Genomic DNA, 26047 nt, shown 5'->3' with positions numbered 1-26047 from the left:
TCAGGGCGGCGTTGAGTTGAAGGATTCGGTGCGACCCCAAGGCGCCTGCGTAGTTCTTCAACTCGAGAAGTAGTCAAATCAAGGAAGTGGGCGTGGTCTCAGGGGCGCCTGCGCGATGCTTCTCCGAAGAGGGGCGGGACGAGCCCTGCTGGGGTTAGAGGGCGTGGTCTCAGAGGCGCCTGCGCGGAGGCGGTTGGAGGGAGGCCCGATTCCCCTTTGTTCAGGTTCGCCATTTTGCGAGGCAGCGGCAGTGGCGGCGGCAGCGGCGGCTGGAGCCTCTGATTGGGTTTCGGGGTCCGGTACTGGAGCCAATCAGCGCGGGCAGCGAACCGGGGGAGCGAGGCACGGTGAGTATGAGGAGCCAATATCCAGCGGCCCAGAGCCGGCCCCAGCGCCCCGATTGGCGGGTCTCGCTGACCACTCAGGAGAGGCCCAGGCGCCCGTCGAGCCCGGGGAGTCGAGCTGAGCCTAGCCGAGCAGGGCGGCCGGAGGCCCCGGCCCGGAGCCTTCTGGCGACTCGGGGCACTCCCGGCCGGGGCCTGCAGGGGCCGCCCAGTGTGGGGATGGCGCCCTCGGGGGAAGGCTCTTTGGGTTCTTGTCCCTTGCCGGGTGCCAGTGCCAGTTGGGGATGCAACCTCTTTCCTCCGACCCTTAGGCCCGGGTTCTCGGGCGCTAGATATGCGGGTGGTGGCCTTGACTGCCACAGGTGCCCTTACACTCAACAATACAAGCGCGCCCTGGTCTCCGGCGGTTTTCCCTGTCCTTCCGGCCTCATCCTTAAATCCGCCCTTCTACTCTCCACGCCCCGACTCTCGGGACGAAAGGACCTCCCGCGGGCACGTGTCCCCGGCCCTGAGTGAGTCCGGGCCCCTGTGTCCGCAGCCCCTGTGGGTCAGCAGGGAGGCCTGGAAAATACGCGCGCCGCGGCCACAGGCTCGGAGTGCGGCGGGCGGAGCTGGCCGGCCCGCCCCCGCCGCAGGCCTCTGCTGACCCGCCCCGCCACTCCGGGCCGGGGAGGGGGCCGTTGGTTCTCCCCTGTCCCGCCGCGCCCCCCATCCTGGCCCACTAGCCCCGAGTCTTTGGCCGGGCGCCGTTACCACCCCCTTTTGGCTCGTCATTTCCTCTCCTCCCCTCCTCGCTTGTCCGGGCAGGACCGCACACCTCCGTGCTGGAGCCCAACCAAGCCTGCCGTCTGCCAGGCCCGGCCATTCGGTGCTTGGAACCTCACTCTTAGAAGATTGATAGCCCTGCGCATTCTTTCCCGGAGGCTGCACAACTACTGTTTATATTTGTCTTCTCCGGCTCATTCTGTGTACTCTTCCTCCCTTGGAAATGTACCGATTATTATTTTTTTTTCCTTTTACCTTTCTGTGTCACTTTGAAAGTAACTGACTTGACAGTTCTGGCCACACATCTGTCGGTGGTTTTTTTGTTTGTTTGTTTGTTTTGGTTTCTTTTTTCCTGATATACTTCTAATCCCGAGAAAGTGTTGTGGACTTTTTTTGTTGACTGAGGGGGAAACTCATCACCTATGGTGCTGAAGAAAGGGAGTGGGTAGAGGTAAATAAGAGCCGCACCTGCTTGATGGAGATTTACAGGTGAAAGGAAATGAGTCTAAATGGTTAGTGCTGTGTAGGGGCCAATTTCCGTCCTGTAGTGTTTTAAGAGCAATCAGTGACTCCCGACCACACTTTTGGTTAGCCTTGACAGTTGATTAGATATCTTTGGACGGAAAGAATGGAAAAGCATTGCTTTCAGAGAGAAGCATGTTCAGAGACATCATATTGAGTTGTGTTTTTGAGGCAAAAGAATAAAGTAGGTTAAGGAAGTGGGCAATAGTAATGAGATTAGGCAAGAAAGATCACCCATATAGATCTTGCCAAGAAATTGTTTGGAAGCAGTTATTTTGTCTGGAGGTTCAGGTAGAGGGGAATCTAGAAGCTGTGGGTGGCATGCATATTTTTTTCCCTCCTAAGATTGGAAAGCTAGTTTCTCATTTGTGGATTGTGTCCCATGGTAGTGGTGGACTTCTTGAGGGCTAGAAAGTTGTTTTTTCTTAGGAGACTAAAAATTATTTTTACTCAGATGAAACATTTATTCCAGTCCTTTTCAGTTAACTTAAGTACATGGTACTTTTTTCTTTTTAATCACATTTTCTGAGGTCAAGAAAACTATTCCAGTATTCTTTACACTGTTAAAACTTGTTTTTCACTTTTTAGGAAGAGTTTTTCTTTATTTAAATTATTTTTTAAATCCTATTAATTCTCATATTATTTATAATAGATGGGATGGCATGGGTTAGATGTTTTTAAGAAGCATTTATATTTGTCTTTGAATCATGCTTTAATCTTGGTAGCTAAAAATAAGTACATTTGATCATTTTAAAAATACCAAATATTTTTGCCTGATATCTTTCCACTATCACCCTGCAGTGCTAGAGATTTAATGCAGGGCCTCACCATCTAGGCAAGTGCTTCCACTGAGCTACCTCCCCACCCAACGAGACATCTTTGCAAAAGGCATTTGCTCAGTACCTCAAGATCCTCCACCTGTGTGCAGAGAAACTTTGTAGTATTGCCTGGCATTTTAGAGACAGTAGTGTGACCTTTCTCTGGATGTGGGGCCTTATAGTATACTATTAATATGCTGAAATTTATATCCCCAGCCCTTTTTATTTTTTGAGAAAGGGTCTCACTGAGTCTCCAAGGCTGACCTCAAACTTAATTCTCCTGCCTCAGCCTCCTGAGTTGTTGGGATTACGGGGGTATACCACCACACACAACTACTTCTTACTCCTTTACTAAATTTAAAAGTACTCTGAAGTCAAAATCTTAATCACTTTTTTTTTTTCTTTCCAAAATCACTAGAACAGTGTCTGACAACATGGTATACCGTACAGGAGAGAAGGGGCAAATTAGGAAGCTCCAGTTCAAAAACTTCAAGGGAGATGGATGCTGGACACCCCAATGTTGTCCAGCCTTTTATCAAACACACATGAAACTACCCTTTTCATGTGTTGAGTTTTGAAATTAAGTTTAAGTGAGTCAAACTGGTCATTTTTAATAATAAAATTTAGAATATCCAGGTGCATTTTATGTTGTATAAAGATAAGTAATGTTTCATGAAATGTTTTAGCAACATGTTTTGTAGTTTATGTGTGTACTGAATTGTGATACAAAGTGTATTTCTTGTTAAAAAAAAAATCAAAAGTTAGAAAGAGATCCTTAGAAAAGTAAGTCTAATGTTTACCTGGTAATGATTGTCAAATGTGATCAGAGGGCTTTTCATAGGCTTGCAAGTTGAGTTTCTGGAAGGGTTGATTTTAGAATGTTATATGTACAAATAGAATGGATACCTAGTCATTGGCCAAATTTCTGCTTCTGCAGTTGGAAATGGCAGGGCACAGATGCTCTGGGAAGAAAATTTTCATGCTAACCATAATAAATGCACACTCTCATTCTTTTTCTCTTGGAGGAAAAAAAAATTCAAAACTTTGTGTTAGAAGTAAGAGCTAGACAGACTAAATCTGGTTGACTTAATTTTGTCATAATCTTAGGCAGAGAAGCTCTTGAGGAAAGACAATGTGTCAAGATTGTGTTACAGTTCCACTAACTGAAGTTCACAGTAGTGAGAACATATGGCTTCACTGAAGCCAAATGCTCATAGCATCCACCATTAGTAGTGTCAGTATCGAACTCCACTCCACACTGAATCTTCCCCTCATTAATGTTAACGAGTTATGCTAGATTTTGAGGCTTCTTCTATTTTTACCCTTCAGAGTATAGTGGATTTAAATGTTCTTAAATTGGAGCATTTGTATTATCAGAATAAACTAATTAATAAAATCTATATGTTATACATATATTAGTCATTCCCATGTGCTTCAGGTTATATTTTATTCTGATAAGATGTGAATTTCTGACTGGGCTTCATGGTGTCTGTATTCTTGCTACTCAGGAAGCTGAGCCAGGGAGGCTCACTTGAGCCTAGGAGTTCAAGTCCATCGTGGGCAACAGAGCAAGACTCAAAACACACACAAATGTAAATTTCTGGAAATTAGAAGAAGAGAATTTGGTTGAAAATGCTGAAATATAGAGGACATCTCATGATCTTTATTTTTTATTTAAATATTGGGATACATTTAAGGCTCAAAGTATAATCATTATAAGCGAGCACTTTAATGAGTTTAAACAGATATATACCCCTGCAAAACTACCCCCATAATGAAGATGTAAAACATTTTTATTACCAGGAAGTTTGTAAAACTCCATCTGCCTTTCTACAATCCAAAGGAACTACTGATCTGTTTTTTGTTTTTTGGTTTTTTTTTGTCTCTAGATTACTATCTTATAGTAAGGTTCATAAAAATATCCTGACCTTGATTTTTTTTTAGTTTAGAAACAGGTGTATTGTGTGTTAGAGACTGGTTAAAATTTGAGGAGGTCTATTGGCTTCCCTAGCAGAGCCACTTAGTCTGGCTGATAACCTGATTTTTCTGTACTATATTCAGAGTTTCTCCAGCTGACTTAGTCAACCAATTCAAAAGAGACTGGTATAAAAATCAGAAGGTCTATGTGTCAGTATGTAGTGAAAAATATCAGCTTTACATATGTGTTAAGCATATTAGTTCCCTATGTGTAAATCCAAATAGTGGCCAGAAATGTGCATTCTGATGGAACAAAGGCAATGATTTGAACAACCATATAGCCACAAGCCACAGTGCTATGATGGCATAGCCATCCTGTCATAAATAAAGACTTGTATAAGCTTATATTGTACCTATTTTGATTGTGGGGTCATAGGCTTGATTGGTTTTTAGAATAGATTATATATTTCCTCCCCAACAATTATTGTGAAATTCTTTGAACATATAGTAAAGTTAAGAATATTACAGTGAACACCTGTATACATACCACTTAGAATCTACCATTAACATTCATACTTACCTTACCGGACCCATTCATCCATCTTATTTTTTGATACATTTCAGAATACATTTTAGTATAGTACACTTCCTCCTAAGTGCTTGGATGTATACATGAATGTTGTGTTACCTTTCTGATGCTGTAACAAATACTTTAGATAATCAACTTATAAAGCGAAAAGGTTTATTTTACCATATAATTTTTGGATTGATTGATTGATTGATTGGTCCCATTGCTATGGGGCCTGTGTCAAAGCAGGACATCATAGTGGCAGCAGATGTCCTGGCAAAACTGCTTACCTCATGGCCTGGATTCAAAAAAAAGGAATAGATAGGAGTTCTCTTGGAGGACAGACCACCAGTGACTAGAAGACTTGCCATTAATTCTCTCAAAGTTTTCTTTCCAGTAGCACCAAGCTGGGGCTTTGGGGGAACATTGCAAATGAAATCTATTTTGATTTCTTCATTTACAACATGGTATTGAGACATTTTTCAAGTGATTAATCTCATCTACCACACATAGATTGAAGGAGAGTGGTACTTCACTTTGCCCCTGTAATGTGCAACTTAGTACACAAAATTTTATCTTTCAAATTTTGGAATTTATGAAGGCCTAGAGAAAAATTGAAAAGGAATGGTTTATTTACATTTTGTTTATTTCCAAAATGAAGTTAATCTTTGGAATTTTATAATGTTTCTGTTTCAATCAAGTCTTTATTCTGGGTTCTCATATCACTTCAGTTTATCTAATTGTGTCCTTATTTCAAAAAGGAGTCTTCAAATCTGAAAGTGTGTGAAAAGGATAGATTTGAACAGTTACTGGTTATTTGCTGACTTTAAGGATTTGGCAGGTTGTTCCCCCCACCATCACCCTCCCTTATACTGGGAAGTGAGCCCAGGAGTACTCTATCTCTAAGCTACATCCCCAGCCTTTTTTATTTTATTTTGAGGCAGGATTTCATTAAATAGCTCAGGTAGGCCTCAAACTTGAGATCCTCCTAACTCAGGTTCCCAAATATTAGCTGGAATTACAGAGGTGTGCTACCCTGCCACACTTACAATGGTTCCCCCTTATACAAGATATCTTTCCATAGTTTCAATTACCCACAGTCCCAAGATATTAAATGGATATTAAATGGAAAATGACAAAAGAAAATAACTTGTAAGTTTTAAACTGTGTGTCATTCCAAGTAGTGTGAGAAAATCTCACATTGTTTGGCCAAAGACAGGATAGTGTATCCATGCTAATTCCCACCATTAATTGTTTACTGGCTATCTCAACTGTCATACTGTTGGTTGTAGAATCACACTGCTTGCATTCACATAATCTTCATTTTACTTAATAATGACCCCAAAGTACAAAAGTAATGATGCTAAGGAGACACCAGTGCATAAAACAGGGAAAGACAGATTAACTCCGATGGTGTGGCAGATTTTGACATTGTATAATGTCTTTTTTAGTTTTTGTATTATGATACAAACTCTTAAACTTTTGCTAGAGCTTTCTTAATGCTACCAAATGGAGATTTTCTTATCTTTTTTTTTTTTTTTTTTTTTAGGTGACACACAATAATTGCACTGTTCATAGGATAGAGATTTTGATATAAAGAAAAATTTGACTTCACATTTGGAGTAAACTATTTACTAAATAATAAGCCCTGAAATTTTAAATTGCTACCATATATAGTGAACTAGAGTAACATGTTTGATGGGCAGCAAGTGTGTGGTACAAAATAATCTTTGTTCTCTAAAGTACTCCCACAGATCTGAAAATCTGTGTTAAATAGCCTTGCAACAAAGATATTATAGCTTAATGAGTATTGCCAAGGTGTAAGTGTTGTTCTGGTAGTATTGAAAGGTAAGATCGCTTATAAAAAAGGACTAAAAGTATTTTCATGAAAATGGTGTTGTGATGTTATTTTTGACCATGTAAGTCTAGTTAAAGATAATATTGATAATTATAACATTTTCTTTTTTCTTATCCCATTTTATTGTAAATGTTAAACACAGTTTTAATTTGACAATCTCATTTTAATTTATTTTCCCAACTTTTCTAACAGGAGTGCACCACCTCACAGTCTTCTAGGCTCTCCAAAGTGAAGCTCACTGTGGACAGGATTCTCTCTGGGAGGGGCCATGGAGCAGTATACGGCAAATAGCAATAGCTCAACAGAGCAGATTGTTGTGCAGGCTGGACAGATTCAGCAGCAGGTATGAAAGCAAAACATCCTGAAACATCACAGCAGTGGAACTGATAATAGCACAAATTGGCTGTTACATGATTATTGGGAATTATTTAAGAGGTACCAAATCTAGTGAAATATTTGGTATAATTTATGCTAGAGTGTTATGAGTTCATGATAACACTTTAGCATAAAGTGTTCATCTAGAATCTGCTCTTTATGGGGGCCTGGTTTAATAATAAATTGCCTCTTTGGTCTCATTGAAAATGATAGCATCTGGTTTGTTTATCTGATGGACATTTGGAGTTTGGGGGGTTTTTTTGTAATCATTATTATTTTTCAACCCTCCCTCCCACCCCTTCTTTGAGCTAGCTTGTGATTTTGTAAAGGTTTGGCCATAGTACACACCAGTCAGATTTCAAGAAATTCATCATTTTTTGATGTGGTCCACCCTAGTACCTATTCTAAAAAGCTTTAGTTCAACACTCAGATATTATTTAAACATGTGGATAACCACATATTAGAAAGAAATTCCCAGCTGATAGTTTATTCCTAAATAAGATAAATTGCATCCTTGAATGTATACACTTTTTGTCTAGATTTATTTCAGTAAAACTTCACTTTTTTCCCAATACTAGAAGAAAGGGGAAAAAAGAAATGTATTATGCTTTCATTTGACCTTAGGCCAAGATTGTTATCTTAGAAATAGATTTGCATTCAAAATCCAACTTAGCAAAGTAGGGAGAGCAAAGGAAGTATTAATGGTGAGTTTTTCTGATCTAATAATCAAAGGAAGGAGATCCTCTTGATTAAGAGATTAATTATTTATACTCCCTTGCTGCTTTTCCCTTCCTTGTAGCTGCTGTGGCTCTGGCAGCTTCCTCCAGCTGCCTTTGAGAAAGGTACAAAGGGTCCTCCATGCAGGCCAGTGTTATGGTGTGTGGATTTCTATTCTGTCAAAACTTATGAGAACATCAAAATAAGGTTGAATCACTGAAAACAGTGTTTCTAAGACAGTTCATTTGGATAGAAATAAGTCTTGATCTTGGGACATAAAAGCAAATGACTATGAAGATGATGGTTCACAGTGATTAATTCATCCTTCCTTTATTGGTGATTGCATTTAAGCCCCAGAAATTCTTCATTGTTTCTTGTGAACTTATTTGAGGAAATATAAAGAGGATTAAAATTATGTAAGCAGAAGAGTGAAAATTTCTGGAGGGAAAGCCTATGTACAGATTTTTGTGTTAGTGTTATTTGGTCTTTTTGAGTGTGGAAGTAAGTTTTAAGGACCATTCTGGGTAGGATGCTTATATCTTTGATCCTGCCACACAACAGCTTCAGTTTAGGGAGACTATACATTTTGAAAGCCCTGTGTAGCGTAAGGCTTTTGAAAGAAGACTTTCCTCCCCCTCCCACAAGAGGTAAGGTAATCTCATGTCTTGAACTATACATTTCCTTCCTGATACATTTCAAGATCTTCCTGTTCCTGTTCTCAGCAGCAGGGTGGTGTCACTGCCGTCCAGTTGCAGACTGAGGCCCAGGTGGCATCTGCCTCAGGCCAGCAGGTCCAGACCCTCCAGGTAGTGGTGCCCTCTCTGATTCTTTGTGAGCACTGCATGAACTTCTCCTTATGTCTGGTGCTGTGTGTGTTAGGATCTCAAGTAGGAATCAGTCAGTTGCATGTTTTTGATGCTTCTAACTTGTCTTTGAGGCTAAGTTGCCACTTCCATAATGTTCCATGCTAAGTCATGTAGTGACTGCTGTATCTGTTTTCAGAAAACTGTATTTGACTAGTGAGCAAGTCTCTGGAAAAGAAACAAACATGACAAGAAAAAATTCTTAAAAGTGGCATTAGGACTCATAAAGCGCTCAGATTCAATCTGCTTGCATGGCAAAATTTCATGAGTTTGTATTATAGTTGAGAAGGAATTTTACACACATGCAAATTAACTAGGCTGTTTATTATTAAAGGGACAACTTGATTGTAAAATAATAGTTGAGCAAGGTTTAAGCACTGAATCATGTTGATCTCTTCATAACTGTTAGTTTTCACTACCTTTCCTGGGAAAATAATGACCTGTCTTATTACTAGATTTGTAAAGATTATTCCCATTCTGTTTGGTTCAGCAGGGTGGGATACACTTTCAAGACTTAGGTATTAGAGCGACCCTAATGATTCTTGTTACTTGGATATGCTTTTAAAAAGTATATTTTAAAGGTTTCTAAGTTGAACAGTGCAGTTTTTTCATTATGTATGGCCATGTTCATTGCCATAAATTGGGGTTAAAATTTGGCCTGTTCCAATTTCCAAAAAAACAATACAAACAAACAAACAAAAACAGAAGTAGAGGCACTAGTCTTTTCTTTTTAGATTACCTTGATTAAAATGACTATATTGGGCTGGGGTTGTGGCTCAGCGGCAGGGCGCTCGCCTCGAAAGTGCGAGACCCTGGGTTCAATCCTCAACACCACATAAAAAATAAATAAACAAATGAAATAAAGATATTTTTTAAAAAACCATATTTTTGAAAAATTATAAAATTTAGATGCCCTTCCTTTTTTCTTTCATGAATTGGAAATGATTCGGGGTAGGGTCTAGACTATAAAACCAGCATTTCACTTTATTACTAGTGCTGCTAAGAATCCTGTAGTTAACTGTTTCATACAGTCATTTCACTTTACCCTTTCAACTCCTGCCTCTGCCACCAGTAGCATTTAGTGATGATATAATGCAGCTAGTTCTGAGCATTAATTAGTCTAAAAGAAGCTGAGCTCATTGGTAGTCCTGAACTGTATTGGAATCTTAGTTCAACAGCTTGTTTATGTTGTTCATGCTTGCTTCATCTTATTAATGTATAAAATAGTATTTTGAATTGTTGTTAACCACTTGTGGAATGGGAATGTAACATGCTCTTAACTGTATGGCTTATTGTCTGATGCATGTGTCCTTGTATCATTTATGTGTTGTAAACACAGTGAGCTCTTTGGAGTCTGTTTTATCATGTGCATATAGCATTTCAGTGGGGGAGGAAATTAAGACAGTGGGTAGCCAGAAAATGATTAATGATGTGTCTTGTAACTACTTAAATAAATTGTATTTTAAAGAAATGGAAACCTTTTCTCTAAGGGTCTCATTATTTTTGGAGAATTCTAAGTACTTCCTGCAGTTACCCATGCAGTAAGTCTTCTAATAAATCTTTTCTGATACAGCATATGCAAGCATTTGGCGTAGCAAAGGGAATTCGAATGGGGAAGTAAGGGAAGGAGAAAACATGAAAGTCAGGCTGTAAAGTCCTTAAAGTGAAATTTCTCATGGAATAGTTAAGCAAAATCTAGTATTTAAATATTTCTGTAGATTTAGTACATTGGTGGCAGTAGTGGTGGCAGTGGTAGGAGGGTCTTACTATCCTCCTCATCTGGCACATTAATTTCTGGCATTAAGAATGAATATTTTAGTCATACAAGTATTCTTTTGTTCTCTTAAATAATTCCTCAAAAAAAATTGAACATGAAAATGAAAGTTTGGGTCTCTTAGCTGCTGTGTTGATCATTCCTGTTTATTACTAACATAGCTTATATTTTGGCTTCCAGAAAGCATTCTTCCTATTAGATATTTGAGGTTTAAGATGTGGTGGAGCACTTGCAGTGACCTGCTTTCTAAAGTAGTTCATTTACTTCTAGGCCCTTGAAAGTTGGAAATTCTGTTTGTACACTTGACTGCTCTAATTTCTATTTGTCATTGCTTCTGATAAAGCTAAAATAACTGTAGATACTACAAGATGCAGTGTGAGGAACTTTCCCATGAAGATTGCAAACTGACCAGAAAATATTTGCAGGAAGTCTTTAATAGTGAACTTTTTAAGCAACAAACATCTAGATTCAGAGAGTAAAGAGAATAAAATGTGTACATTTCACTTTTGCTTGAGAGACTATGGGGAAAGGAATCCTCTGCATAAGCTTTCAGGACTCATGTTACCCACTTTCCTAGAGCAGTTTGATTTACTCCCTCTGGATTATTTAGAATTGCACTCAACCATCCATCACCTTCTTCTCAATTCATGGTTTGCAGCCCTCACAGGAGTCCATTCATGGGTATTGGTTTAAAAAGGAAAACTTTATTTGGTGATAAATGTCTTGTATCTGTTAATACTTCTGAAGATTTTAGATAATGCTCCATTATATCAGACCTTAAAAGATTCAGTTTGGTGTTTAGTCAGAGATACCAGGGATATTTGAAAAATATATAACTTGAGAACTAAGCTTATTTTCCTAGTATTTCTCCTACCTTTTCCCCCCTCTAGCAAGTTAACAGAATAGTTCCAGTGATTGTCTTAGTAAAAATAATTTTGTGTCTTGTGTTATTTCATTGTTCTTATTTTATTTCATTCTAGGTCCAGGGCCAACCATTAATGGTGCAAGTCAGTGGAGGCCAATTAATCACATCAACTGGCCAACCTATTATGGTCCAGGCTGTCCCCGGGGGACAAGGTCAAACCATCATGCAAGTACCTGTTTCTGGGACACAGGGTTTGCAACAGGTGAATGCTATTTTTAAAAATGTTTCGAAAGTCTGTCACATAAGAAGTTTAAAAGAATAGGTTGTTGAAGACTGCTAGACAGTCATGTTACATTTAATTGTTTTTTACCCACTATTTCTTATTTAGTTAGTTTTCTTTCTTTGTAGTACTAGTGATATAAAGCAGAAATTGAACCTCTCCAGTTAGGGCTAATTATGAGCATGATCTTGAATTGCTATAAGGAATATAAAAAGATAAGAATCTCTTTTATTAAGTGATTTATTGATATAAGTTATATTGGCACACTTGAGGATTAGGGGAGGGAGTATACCAACCTGCTTTGAATTGTTTCTAGTCAGAAATGTTATCCTTCTCATTTTTTCCCAAATAACTTGTTATTTTTCCATAAAACTTGTTTTTTTCATAAATAATGGAAAAGAAAACCTACCTAAAGATGTACTTACAGCAAAATTTGATAATCTGAAATGCTTTAAAAGAAATGAAAATAAATAGTATTTCTCTTAGAAAGTTAGGAGAAGAAGAAAATGAATGAAAAGCAGGTTAAAATTAATTTGATACAACATTACCAAAAATATAGAAAGAATTTTTAAAAAGCAAGATTCTTCTTGAAAATCAATTAAAAAGATAAATCGACTTGAAAACTGATTGGGAAACAAAACAAAAGTAAATAGGACATAGGTGTAGAAGAAATTGAAAGAAATATATAGGGAATGCTAACATGCAACTCCGTGGCATCAAAATTTTAAAATTGGAAGGATATTAAATTGGTTATATCCACTGCTAGAATGGATGTGGAAAAACAGAAGCACACATTGGTTTTGGTCATTTCCCATTGGGAGGTCATTTCACTATCTCTTAAATACATAAACCATTTAGCAGTCCCACTTGAGAATCTATCCTATGGGAAGAAAAGTATCAGTGTGTAGAGAGAAATGTACAGACATTTAGTGCAGCATTGTGCTAGCAAAACAATTTTTTGTAATCTGAATCCATTAATTATCTATGGAAATGATTTGAATAAATTATATTCACATATGAAGTATTATGTCATTGCTAAAAAGGATGAACTGTTGATTTGGGTTAATGTTGAAGGATTTTTAGTGAAAAATAGTTTGCAAAAACAATGTTCACTGTGTGGTTTCATCTTTAATCAGTATCAATTCCCTATGGGTATATATGTTTATGAGCCCCGAAAAGGAGATGTGGGAGAAAATTAACTTTTTACTTATCTGAATAGTTTTAGTAGTTACAGTAAATAAGTTCTAAAAAATCAGCCATGACACTGCTTATAAATTCAACTTGTAATTTTTGCAAAATCCCTTGTATTTTTATGCGTAATTTATACCATGCCCATAGGTTTTTTCTTTATTTGTTCTTTTATTTACTTATTTTTAAAAAAATATTTTTAGTTGTAGATGGATACAGTATCTTTATTTATTTTTATGTGGTGCTGAGGATCCAACCCAGTGCCTCATACATGTGAGGCAAGTGCTGCACTACTGAGGTTCATTCCCAGCCCCCTCAACCTGTTCTTTTAAATATATATTGCATTGTTTTCTTAGTTGTCATTTTTAATTCCTTCATAATGTTCAATTTGATGATTCAGAAATTCAGAATCCTTAAAATGTAGTTGAAGGTTTTTGGGTTTGTTTTTGTTTTTATAGATGAGGCTATTATAAACATAGATCACTACAGTTTTACTTTTCAATTGAGTTTTTAGTTTCAAAGTGGGGTTGCTTGAGCAGAGGGTAAGAACATTGTTAATGCTATTGGCATATTTTTACCAAAATCGAGTTGTAACTGAGATTAACAATAGTTTCCACATTTCTCCATGCATAAATGTATGAAGCTCTAAATTTATTTTCAGTGTGTGCTTTTTCAATTTTACATTGCTCTTTCATTTCTGCCCTTCCCCTCTCTGCCTCTTCTCCAGTCCCTGGTCATGATGCCTTCTCCACTGTCAAATAGAGACACTATGATCAAGTTCTAGGCACAGTATACTGTGAGAGTAGTAACCTAACTTCCATTGCCAATCCATTTAATCATTGGTTTTTCCGACCAGAAATGTAGTTTATGTAGGTGACATCTAGGATTCATTCTAGCTCTGAATTCTCTGATTTAATGACATTTTGTTTTTCTTGGAAGAGTTGTGTATTTCCCTACTTTTAAAATAGGATTGTAACTAATTAAGCTGAAAAATTACTTATACACACACACACAAAACTATAGGTGAGATTCCAGTCTCCCTTAAAATGCTTAAGGCTTAAATCCCTTTTATGTAAGAAGTGGCTTCTTATTAGTGTTTTTTGATAGTCATTATTTTAAAAAGAAAAAAAAAAGGTACTTCTTAACCTTTTTTGAATTGTATTCTCCATTTTAGCATTTCTGTGAAACCATACGCCTTCTAAGAAAAAGGATAGATATCTAGATTGCAAAACATTGCATATAATTTTTAGATTAAGATTCTTGGCCTGATACAGACAATAGAATCAGAAGAGAGAACAAGGAAATAGATACAAGAATATTGGGGAAAAACATCAGAAAAGGGCCAGCAAACATTAATGACAACACTGAATATTAGTGAGGGCATTGCATTGGAAAGAAGATTAGGATCATTCATGTTGTCTTAGTTACTTATTCTTGCATAACAAATTATCCCAGAGGTTCAAAACTAAAACAAAAAAACATTTCATAGTTTCTGTGGGTCAGTAATCCTCGTACAGCTTAACTGGATTCTGTGGTTCAGTATCTCTCTCATAAAGATATCTACCTGTGCTACCATCAGTTTACCATAGACTTGGGAATGATATTTTGAATACATATAATATCATCTCATCAGTGAAAAGCACTTCAGAATGTTGTGGGGTCTTTTTTGTTTTTGTGGCACTGCGGATTAAACCCAGGGTTTTTTGCATGCTAGTGAAGCATTCTACCACTGAGCTACATCTCCAGCCCCAGAATGTATTTTTAAGTGAACATTCTTCTTGAAATAAATAACAATGACACCTATCATCTTTTTAAAAATAAACATTTGTTCCTCAATATCAGATATCCAGACCATATTAAAATTCCCTGATCATTTTATAAATGGAAAATAAGTTGTCACTAATTCAAAATTGAGAGCACAATAGGACTTCTGTCTTTTTCCCTCTTCAAAGCATTTCCTAATTTCTAGAGAAATTCATTTAACTAAAGTAAAGTGGTGGCAATAGAATACCGTTTCTTTGTGTTCTTTTCCATAGATACAACTGGTTCCACCTGGACAGATCCAAATCCAGGGTGGGCAGGCTGTGCAGGTCCAGGGACAGCAGGGTCAGACCCAGCAGATCATCATTCAGCAGCCTCAGACAGCCGTCACTGCTGGCCAGACTCAGGTAATAAGTCAATTCAAGAGGAGAACTGACTTTGAAAATCAGATAGCAAAACCAAGTATTTCATATATAATAGAAATGGGGAAAGGAATTCATCAAAAGTGTTGTGTGTTTTAAAGGACCACATGGTCAGTTTTCTTTGGTAGATATCTTTTGGACACTATCAAATTGTGTTATTTATTTCCCACAGACTCAGCAGCAAATTGCTGTTCAGGGACAGCAAGTGGCACAGACTGCTGAAGGGCAAACCATTGTCTACCAGCCAGTTAATGCAGATGGTACTATTCTCCAGCAAGGTAAGTAGGTCCATAGGTTCCCTGGAACTTCTTAGGGCATCTTTTTCTATTCTGAGCAATTGTAAGTGCTTCAGAAGTTTTGGCTATGAGCTCGACAGGACTCATTTACAGGACCCCGTGAACAATGTTTTTTTTATAGAATGGAGTTCTCACTGTGATTGTCAAAAGACTGATCCAAGGGATTATGTGAGCTTTTAAATGTTATAGGGAAGAAATATTTCTAAATAGAAGATTGGAAATACAAAGTTTCTATATCAATAATCAAGTTAACATTTTGTTCCATTGCTGTTGTGTTTTGTTTGTTTGGTCACTCATTATTCATTCCCAAAAGATTTATATGTCTATTGCATATATAGCATTTAACCAGGAGTAAAGAAGAGTTCTCAAAGAGCCTCTAGTATAATAAGGGAGATGTGAACAAATATATACAGTGCAGGACCCTTAGAGAAGAATGTTCCAGGAATAGATGCATAAATCTGTTTTGCTTGGGAGGAGAGGTGCTCAAATTGAACTTGAAGGCTTTTGAAAACATTTGTCCGATAATTGGGTAAGTTAGGCCAGGCAGGCGCTGGGGTGCATACCTGTAATACCAGTGACTCAGGAGACTGAGTAGGAGGATAATAAGTTGGAGGCCAGGCTCAGCAACTTAGCAAAGGGCTGAGGATGTAGCTAAGTGGTGGAGCACTTCCTGGGTTTAGTATCCAGTATTGCCAGTAAAAAGAGAATACCTCATTTAGATTCCATGACTAAAGATTTGATTTGTGAATAAAATTTTGCAGTATACAGAATCCATAGAGTACAAGAATCATGTGCTATCATCCAGCACCAGAGCCTAAGCTGGACTGGGCCCTCGTGAGAGCTCAGACTGAATGGTGAACAAGTACTGCTGATAGTTTAAGGACTTGAAGTGCTTTAAGATTATAACCCCTCAATTTGGGGTCATAAACTTATAAATTTATAAAACCTCCTGCCTGTGGCAGATTGATTATTCCTACCTATAAGAGCAGTGGGTATAGCTGTAGTTAGACTAAGGCGTAGGAGAGGCCGCCATATTTTCTGGCTTCCTTTTGAAATTACTGGATTGTCCAGGGCAAGTACTCATCTCAAGGATAGATTTACTCCAGACAAGGTCCTAAACAGTTAATAGAAATTTCAAAGATTTTGATTACTTAGATTTTATGTATAGAAAACCAGAGTTAAGATTAGGAAAGTACTTTTTCTCTTGTGCTTTTCAGCATGTTTTTCCAGGGTGGATGAATGTTTGTCAGGTAGAAGAGGGACTAACTGTGTTCCCTTCTTTCTGTTCTGTGTGCCTATTTTGTTTTTACGTTTTATTTTCTTAAAGTTACAGTCCCTGTTTCAGGCATGATCACCATCCCAGCAGCCAGTTTGGCAGGAGCACAGATTGTTCAGACAGGAGCCAATACCAACACAACCAGCAGTGGACAAGGCACTGTCACTGTTACATTACCAGTGGCAGGCAATGTGGTCAATTCAGGAGGAATGGTCATGGTAAGGAAATTTACTTTTCAGCTTGCTGTTCTTATATACTGTTGTTTTCCATGAATTTTTGCCTGCTGATAATAATACAATGAAATATAATTTATTCTGAGCCCACATTAGGTGCCATAGACTAATTCAAGTGCTGGAGATATAGCAGTGGTTAAGCAGATGTAAATATCTAATGTTTTATGATTTTATTCAGAATTCAGATAATGAAAGGAAAAATAGGCTACTGATCATTGGAAAATGAAAAACACATCGCCTGTGGTGGATGAAACTAAAAATAAACTAAAAATTAGATTGTAATCATTAGAGAAACAAACAAAAGTATAAATATGTTGGGGAGTTGGGGTGTGAGTAAAAGCTAAATACCATATGTCAAAATAGAACATTAGTTCATAGCTCCTAAATTAAGAATGAATAGAAGTCTGCATAGAGGTGAGAAAGCTACCGGAAGGATTATTAACCTATTTCTATACGTGTAGGCATTTAGTAGCACTTGGTCATCCTGTACCTCCCTTCCTTTTTGCTATTTCATTCTTATGACTGTTTCTGGCCATTCTATGGCTGCATACCTAGAAAGTGAAGCCATGAATATGAGATGGACTAGGAGAGGCCCAACCCTCTAACGCCTCCCTCTAACCAACAGTGGTTTTTTGTTTGTTTTTTGGTTTTGGTTGTTTTTTTTTTTTTTTTTTTTCCTGGACATAGGTTTGTTTTTTGGAGGCCTAGAGCCACCTAAGCCAATAGGCTTTCTTGTGCTTGAGCATAATACCCAGTAAAGCCTCATGAAGGGTATTGCTTTTGCCTTTTCATAAAGAGCAAAAGACTCCAAGGCTGAGCCTGTAACACAGAAGTCCAAGATGTGGCAGCACCAAAAGATTTGTCTGAATGTTAACAGGTGTACATGAAGTTAAGCGTGGGGTGTGTTTGTGGGTCCTGACCTCCCTATAAAAGGATCATCTGAGGCTGTTGTTTAAAATTCAGATAGACCTTTAGTGTAATAAATGTTCTTCAGGAATCTATATAACAGGAACCAAAAAAAAACTGTTTCCTATGCCGCTTGTAAACTCTGTTTTCTTCTTTGTGCAGATGGTGCCTGGAGCTGGCTCTGTGCCTGCTATCCAGAGAATCCCCCTACCTGGAGCAGAGATGCTTGAAGAAGAGCCCCTCTATGTGAATGCCAAACAGTACCATCGTATTCTCAAAAGAAGGCAAGCTCGGGCAAAACTAGAAGCAGAAGGGAAAATTCCAAAGGAAAGAAGGGTATGTGTAACATTGGGAAGGACACAAGATGAGAGCAGGAGTATCACGATTATCTTTTATATGGTTTATTTTCTTTCTAAACAACTGAAGCTAATTAGGAGACTGTTATCTTTTGTAAGAGTTAGCACTTGTTATGGCTTATGTATAGCTTCAACTATAACAACAGAACCAGTGGACTAAATGGGATTTTTTAATTATTATTTTGGTTTGGTTTTTGGTAGTGGAGACTGAGCCCAGTGATACTCTACTATCTATTTTTTGAGACAGAGTCTCACTAAGTTGTGGAGGCTGGCTTGGAGCTAGCAATCCTCTTGCCACTGTGTCTGAACTTTTTTTCTTTCTTAAAAGAAGTTCAGAGATAAATTGTCCTGGATTGGTAGTTAGATCATTCCTTCAGTTCTCAAGATCCATTCTCCTCTATCTACTGCTTTAATTAATATTTTCAGTCCGCTACTTAACAGTCCAAGACTGGGCTCTGGTCTGGGAACAGAGGAAACAGGAAAGGTACCCTCTCTCAAGAAGTTAGATCCATCTCACTAGCCAGTGTTTAGTTACATGGTCACACCTTACCTCAGTTAAGGCTAGGAAATGCAGTCTTTTTAACAGAACAGCCATTTGCCTAACTAAAACTTGGTATCCTATTAAGGGGGAAGTAGTGATCTCTGCTATGCCTCCCCCCCCTTTTTTTCATTTAACGTTTACATTTTTATAGTAATAGTTATGTATGATTAACTGCATTTTATTCATGTTCTAGGTTAAGTACTTTCTCCAAAACTTGCTCCATAATTCAAAGTATTATCTCTTTCGCTGGTCACAGCTCTCTTGAATTTTTAGCAATGCAGTGTGTGTACTAGATAATTCTGCTGGTTCTGGCTAGTCACTAAGTGGTTTTATTTCTTATTTTAGAAATACCTGCATGAGTCTCGGCACCGTCATGCCATGGCTCGGAAGCGTGGTGAAGGTGGACGATTTTTCTCTCCCAAAGAAAAGGATAGTCCCCATATGCAGGTGAGGTGATAAGAGCTCATTCTTCTATGTATTGCCTTGTATTTTTCTTGGGTTGAAGCCTTTACCAGTGTCCTTTTGCCATTTCATGCTCGGGGACTAATCACATTCTCTAAATTGAATGCAACATAATCTCTTAGTTTTTCTCTTTGGTCTTAAAAGCCCTTGAGGTCTTGAATCCTGTAACCTTTCTTCTCTCTTCATTTTTCCCAGTTACTACTATTATTTCCTTCTTGAAATTTTTACTTAAGTTTTCATGGAATAAGTTATAGTGTTTCTTAGTGTAATAGTAACAGCAGTGTTCACTAATACTATATATGAGAGGTATTATGTTAATTATTATGTTTTTTAATTAGCTCTAAGCAACCTCAAGCCCCATGAGATAATAATTACCTATCATCGCCATTTTACAATTGAAACAGATTGAGAGAAGTTAATAATTTACCTAATATAAGATACTTAATAAAATGGTTACTGAAATTAAATTAATTACCTTACAGGCATTTCTAGGTCAGTATATCTTGATTTTATCTTTAGAAATATAATTTGAATTGATTTACCTTTTTCCCTCCCAACTTATGTCAGCCTGGTTCTAGTCCTCTTTTCTTTGACTTAGATATAAAAAACAACTTGTCTTCCTTCTTCCACTCTTGTCCCTGCCTTCACATTCTTGACCTCTTAGTGTGGTCTTCTAAGTATGTGTAACTGTCCTGCTTGAGCTCCTTCACCCCTGACCCTCTCCTATTTGCAGTTGGCCTGAAATCCAGAGTTCTTACCATGGCCAGCAAGGCACCCATGTGCTCTTGGTCCTTTCCCTCTAGTTTCATCTCTTCCTGCTTCTTGGTTCTCTGTGCTCACTGTTCATCTATTTGACTCTTGCCATAGGCCTTTGTTCTTAAAGTTTTCAGTCTTTAATCTTCTTCACTCACTCTTTTTGTATAACTGTCTCCTTTTTTTTTTTTTTTTTTTTTTTTTAAGGCCTTGGTTTAGATTGGAAAGGTTATTCCTAGCCCACATATTTTTTTTTTTCAGTATAATTACCATTTAATTATTTAATTTGTCTAAATGCTCAAGATCATTTTCTTCCTAGAGTACAGTTATGTAGAAAGTAGAGAATTTTATTCTCTACTGTATTCATTGGTCTTAGCATAATGTCCAGTTTTGAGCAAGCACTCAGTAAATGATTGTGGAATTAATGAATTTCTTCCATGTACTGATAATTCATTCTGTATAAATACTACATTCCATCACACTATTGTAGTATTCTCTAAATTGATCTCCAGTCTCCTTCAGTTGATCTTGTACAATAATGCAAGGTCAGTCTTTGTAAGATAGTTTGTTTTTTTTATCATGAAAGTCCCTTACTCAACAATATATGTTCTTCATTTCTTAATTCACCACAAATTAGGCAATTTCTTTGTAGTTTCTAAGCAATTTTTCTCATTATGTCTCTCAACAATTATACTAGATTTCCTCAAATGTCACCACACAGGAACACTAACAACTCTTTGAAGCTATTAGTCCTCACCTGTAGTGTTAGAGCTCCTCACTCTCACTGCTATTCATCCATGTACTGTGTGAATGTGGACTGCCAAATGTGGTAGGCCACTGTGCCAAGAGCTCTTCCTGATTCCAGGTGCTAACAACATGACCTTGCTCTTAACTTGGCCTCTTTGAAGCTGTGTCTTCTCATCTGCAAAGTAGAATAGTGTTGGGTATTTCATAGGAATATTGTGGGGACTTCATGTCGTAATGCACATTAGGCACCTTTTTAGCCTGTCCCTAGTGCATGATGAGTGTTCAGAAAGTGCTAGTTATTATTCAAGGCCCAACTCCAGTCTTTATACATCCAGAAATCTTCCAGCCTTTTCTCAGATCTTGCCTACTGAGATTTCAGAGACTTTTATGGTGAACTAAAGGTGGTTCCTGTGGAGTATTGGAAAAATCCTCCCAGAACTGATTTTTGCCTTTACACTGGGTCTCAAGTGAGAAGCGGCACCCTGAGTTTAGTGAGAAAAATCATACAGAAGACAAAAGATTTAGGAGTTGACCCTTACTGGCCTCCTGACTTTTTGATTATAGTCCAAACAAATCACTTTATCCTTTCAAGCATCAAGTATCTATAAAATGAGTGCATTAATTTTTTTTTTTATATAGGTTTTTATATAGTTTTTTTCCAGCCTTGCTAAGCACTCAGTATTTAAATGTGATGATCAGAAAATGACATAAAAATGCAGCATGTCACAGTGTTTTCTCTGGGTCTGTTTCTTAGCCACCTGATTAACCCTTAAGACTAGAGCACAGCTCCATGTGTTTAGGAAAGAAATAACACTATCAACTCTGAAGTGTTTGGTGATAGAGGTCCAGGCTACACTTTATATATTTTTTAAGAAATAAGATTTATTGTTTCCTTCCTAATGGAGCTACATTTAAACCATGTGGATGGACTTTAAAGATATATTAGAGAACTTTGGTTTTCTTGGCAAAGTTGTACGTGTTCCCTTGAGGATAAGCTTTGAAAGCCAGGAGGTCATTGTGCTATTGCAGAGGACTCTAATCATTATTATGCTGTCTTTGTCTCTAGGATCCAAACCAAGCTGATGAAGAAGCAATGACACAGATAATTCGAGTCTCCTAACCCCAGGCCATATGATGGAGCTGATCAAGGTCATATTCCTTGCTGATGTTTTCCACTGTTCCAGGAAATTGATCTACTCTTCCAATGGGACACTGACGATCACTTCTGCCCTTTTCTACAGGACAGAAACCACTTAGTTTTTAATAAGTGGCTCAGTATTATAATTGCAGCAATGTCTGGCAAATTGAAGTTGCAAGCCTTTGTCTCACCCTTTCAGTCAGGACCTATTTTAGACTGTTGATAACATTTGACATTTCATGGATTAGGATGATACAAGGAGACACTTGCCAGCCCAGCAGTATACAAGCACTTATGTTGACTGGTGAAGCCAGCCAGCCATCTCAGCAGGGAAGATCATCCTTCTCAACCTGAACTGCAATCAGGGAAGCCGCAGCTCATTCCTTCCCATGGAATCTAGATAGCATCCATCCCTCTGGTGGGGGATCTCAGGCTGACCAACTGAATAGATACTTTGTATTCAGATGGCCTCTGAGCAAGAAAGTTCCATACTGTGATATGGAAACAATAAATTCTCTGAGATACAGCCATCTAATCTGTGGTAATAATAAGAATCTCTGTGGGTTCATATTTTAGGACTTCAGCCAAGAAAAGTCCAAAAGGATATTTTGGACTCTAGGGATAAAATGATAAAATTTTGAAGAACCTAAAATATACATTGCTGAATCTCTTTTTAGCTTTGACAAGTTGTGGTCTGCTTGTCTCTGTTAACAGGTCATCAGGACCATAGGTCTTGCTGTGGCTACTTTTCAGACAATATAGAGGGTGCTGGAACTGGAAACTGCCTTTCCTAAGTAGAAAACAAAACTCTTCAAAAACTTCTGTGCTGATGCACTGAAAACATCTGTAGTAATTCCTAAACAGAGAGGCAAACTAGAGATTTTCAGGTGTAGTCTTTTTGATGACATTTGGGGAATAGAAGAGTGTTTCAGCCTAGGAAGAAAGAGAAAGGGTAGTCTACCTATCAGGTGTTGTCATAGAGCTTGATTCTCCTCCAGTGGATGAGTACCTGGAATGGATCATTAAGATGAAGAGACTAATTCACATTTATTCTAAAACCTTTTTACAAGTACTGCCAGGGAGAATTCTGAGATTGAGTCCTTGACAAAGGGCCAGGAAAGCACTATTCAAGCACACTGTCCTGGACATAGTCCAGGTTACCTGCTATAGCTTGATGTGGATGTTGGCCTCATTCCAGTAGCATTTTGTGCTGGCTACAGAGAGCAGACATTCTTATTCTTCCCATGGCAGCTGATTCTTTGGTGCCATTTGCATTTGTTTTCCCCTTTCTCTGTAGGCCTTGTGCAGAAAGGTTTTCACACTGCTCCCATACTATAGAAATAAACTACAGTCTGGAAGAAAGTAGAGACGCCTGCAGGGTCAGGAACTGGGCCACAGTTGCCAGAATGAGTTGGACCTCAGAAATCTATTTTCCAGGTGTTGAACTCTGGGAGACAGAACCAAGATGATATTTCAGAAGAGTTGGCTGCCTTCTCTGGAAACAAAGAAGGAAAATCCAATAATTCTGAAGACCATTTGGGGTTGGCTTAAATACCAAGAGTAAAGATTGCATCCTTGACATCACTCTAAATGCATTAGGACAGAAAAGAAAGTAAACCCTTTGAAGAGAAAATCAGAGGGGGAGGCCATAGTAAAGGTAGAAATAGAGGTATAGAGCTATGCAAAGGAAACTGGAAGTGAAATATCTTCCTAGATCCGGGAATCTAGTAGTTTTTCCTGCTTTCCAGGTGTCAGAGGGCTGACTCTTTGGTAAACTCACTAGAAATTTCTGGCTCTCTTATGTTTCAGAAATTAGACCACCCCAGTTTTCTCAGATAACATTAAAGATGATGAGGAATTTATCTTGGGGTTAGTTTAGGAGTCTAAGATGGAGAGTTTAGAGAGAAATTCCCCAGACCTAATTTCTATGCTGAAGCCAATGGTGGTTCTAAAATACTATTTATTTGTGTCTATAAGTTTGTACATAGTAATTCCAACCTCATTGTTACTGAATTTTTCATGGAGGGGGGCAAGTTTGACTTTTGTTTGAAATGAAATGCATCAGTTGTCATTTTGTCACTGCATTTCAGATAGCTCATGACCCTTTTGTAATGGTTATTTTTTGCACACCATAATAGCCCACAAAGTGGGAACAGGGGAGTTGACCTTTGGATTTTTTTCCCTTTATTACTAATTCTTCTACTCATTTGTCCTTGTGACTACAGTGATGACTTCAATGATGCAGAGCGAACAGATGAATGAATGATTGGTTTGATGCATAGTTGTGTCACTTCTTGAGAGCTTTTTTTCTTTTTTTTTTTTGCAGGATAATTGTAAATGTATATATTTTAATTGCACTGGTACATTGAACGTGTCAGTGTCTATGCCACTGGACCAACAGCATTTTCTAGCTACAGGGTGCCTAATAATGTCTTGATTTTCCTTTGGGGCTCACTATATAGGTTTTCCCCCAGCGGTAGGGGGAGTACAGGTGATCAATCATGTCATTGCAATTGTTATTTTTTAAAATAAATTTATAAAAATACTAAAAAGTGATTTGACTTTTGAGGAGTTTGCATCCCTGGATTGTAGGTTGTGTTTATGTTAAAATTGTGAACTTTGTAGATAGACATTTGATCTCTGTTACCACAATCTAGTAGTGTCCAGGCTTCCTAGTTTTATCTCCTCAGTCTTCTTTCACTCCCTTTTGGCTTTCCCACCCTGCTGAGGAATTTGTCACCTGTGGGTTAAACATAGATTTGGTCTTAACTACTGGAAATACTCATCAAAATGTGAAGTTATACCAGGAGCATAATTAGCCCTTTCATCACCAAAACAGCCTTCATTTATTAGGTATTTTAAGTATTTAGACCTAAAGGGTGCAAAGAGGCACTTTTTATATTTTCAGAGAGCTAAAACAGATTCTGATTGTTGAAAATCCGCAGCATGCTCGTCCTATATTGCTGCTTTATGGTCTAGCAATTTGAGCAACAAAGACTAGCAGCTTCCAATGTGCCATTATCACAAGAAGTCTTGGAACCAAGAGCTAGAGAAAAACAAACTTTGGGAGCTTTCTTGGGATGAGGCCATAGGCCCGTCCTGGCAGATAACAGATAATGTTAAAATTGTGACCTTTAAAGACAGACATTTGCTCTCAACACGATCTAGCAGTTTTCAGGCTTCGTAGTTTTTACGTCCTCTCAATCTTCCTATAATAAAGAAAAATGACAGGTTGAATAGTTTAAAGTAATTTGAGCGTGTGTCCTTACTAAATTCAGAGTGACCCAAATTTCTACTCTGGTGATATTTATTCCAGATGATGGGTTTTATCCCAGAAGCGTCTTTCGCGTTTCAAGGAGTTCTCAGAAACCACCTCCCCTAGGCCCTGGTGGAAGTTGGGAGCCTATGCGGCGGGAAGCAGGTGGGGCGGAGTCCCAAGGAAGCCTGCGCGGATTGGTTGGGGGGCGGGCCCCGCCAGGGCTACCGAAGCGGATTGGCAGCTGCTTGGAGGGAACCTGTTCACGGTAACGGCGGGCAGCCCCGCCGCCGCCATGGCGACGGGCGAGCGGGAGGCGGCGCCGCCTCTGTGGCCTGTGGAGGCCCGGTTGGCGGCGCTGCTTCCCGACCTGCTGGTCTTCAGGAAGCCCCGGGGATCGGAACCCGAGCTCGCCACGGCCCAGGGCGTCCTCCTAGGAGTCCACGTGATGGGTGAGGGCGAGGAGCGGCGGCCGTTGGCCTGATCCCCGGGAGGCGGCCGCAGTTACGGCCCTGGTGCCCAGGCGACCTAAGGCGCGGTTTAACTGCGCGGAGGAACCTTTGAGGGCCTTTGTTTTCCGAGCGGGAAGACACCCTTTGGGATGAACTGGTTTAGCCCCGGTTCGGAGATGACTAAATTGATACGCGGGGAAAAGGATTTCTTCAGGCCACAGGAGGCTTTGAACCCAAGTTTCCCTCAAAACCCTGAGTATTTTCCAATAAGCATTCCATTTTATCCCATCAGTTAACTCATCCTGAGTATACGCCCACGTGTTCTACTTGCTAGCAACCTAGCAGTCACTTCGAGAGGCATTCATAATAAATATGGAGTATATGTGTCATGGATTTGAAGATGGGTAACATGAGGTGCCTGCCCTTACCATATGAGTTCTCTATCAAGTTTTAATCCTTTTCCCTTGTCAAGTGTTTTCTTGCCATCACATGGGGCGAAATTGCACACTTTCCTCTGGCCTGAGAGGGAGGGTGGGAAGAAAGAGGCAGCTGGCTTCAGATGAAAAGAGTACTTGTAGGTAAAGCATCTTCATT

The 26047-nt window shown here is 38.8% G+C and overlaps 1 protein-coding gene across 12 annotated transcripts; it reads left to right on the top strand.

The window, feature by feature from the left end:
* Window positions 1-233: 233 nt before the first annotated feature.
* On the top strand, window positions 234-24376 carry Nfya (nuclear transcription factor Y subunit alpha). 12 transcript variants are annotated; one of them, XM_076858768.1, is made up of 10 exons: window positions 234-347; window positions 6985-7135; window positions 8610-8690; window positions 11502-11648; window positions 14891-15022; window positions 15210-15315; window positions 16679-16827; window positions 17911-18084; window positions 18991-19092; window positions 21674-24376. In XM_076858768.1, the coding sequence occupies exons 2-10, from the start codon at window positions 7061-7063 to the stop codon at window positions 21725-21727; spliced, it is 1020 nt and encodes a 339-aa protein (XP_076714883.1). In that variant the 5' UTR covers window positions 234-347; window positions 6985-7060; the 3' UTR covers window positions 21728-24376. The 12 variants fall into 12 exon arrangements, with proteins under 12 accessions (XP_076714883.1, XP_076714879.1, XP_076714881.1 ...); XM_076858764.1 differs by having other exon boundaries at window positions 16661-16827; XM_076858766.1 differs by having other exon boundaries at window positions 8610-8693.
* The last annotated feature ends 1671 nt before the right edge of the window (window positions 24377-26047 follow it).

This window comes from Callospermophilus lateralis, chromosome 6, assembly GCF_048772815.1.
Source record: "Callospermophilus lateralis isolate mCalLat2 chromosome 6, mCalLat2.hap1, whole genome shotgun sequence".
Lineage (NCBI taxonomy): Eukaryota > Metazoa > Chordata > Mammalia > Rodentia > Sciuridae > Callospermophilus > Callospermophilus lateralis.
Note: the sequence above shows the minus strand (reverse complement) of the source record. Positions and strands in the feature narration are given on the sequence as shown.

Coding starts and splice junctions, on each gene's coding strand:
- Nfya (XM_076858759.1), top strand. CDS start 7,061: ATGGAGCAGTATACGGCAAATAGCAATAGCTCAACAGAGCAGATTGTT. Junction 15,316..16,660: donor TGGTACTATTCTCCAGCAAG/GTAAGTAGGTCC, acceptor ATTTTCTTAAAG/TTACAGTCCCTGTTTCAGGC. Junction 16,828..17,910: donor ATTCAGGAGGAATGGTCATG/GTAAGGAAATTT, acceptor TTCTTTGTGCAG/ATGGTGCCTGGAGCTGGCTC.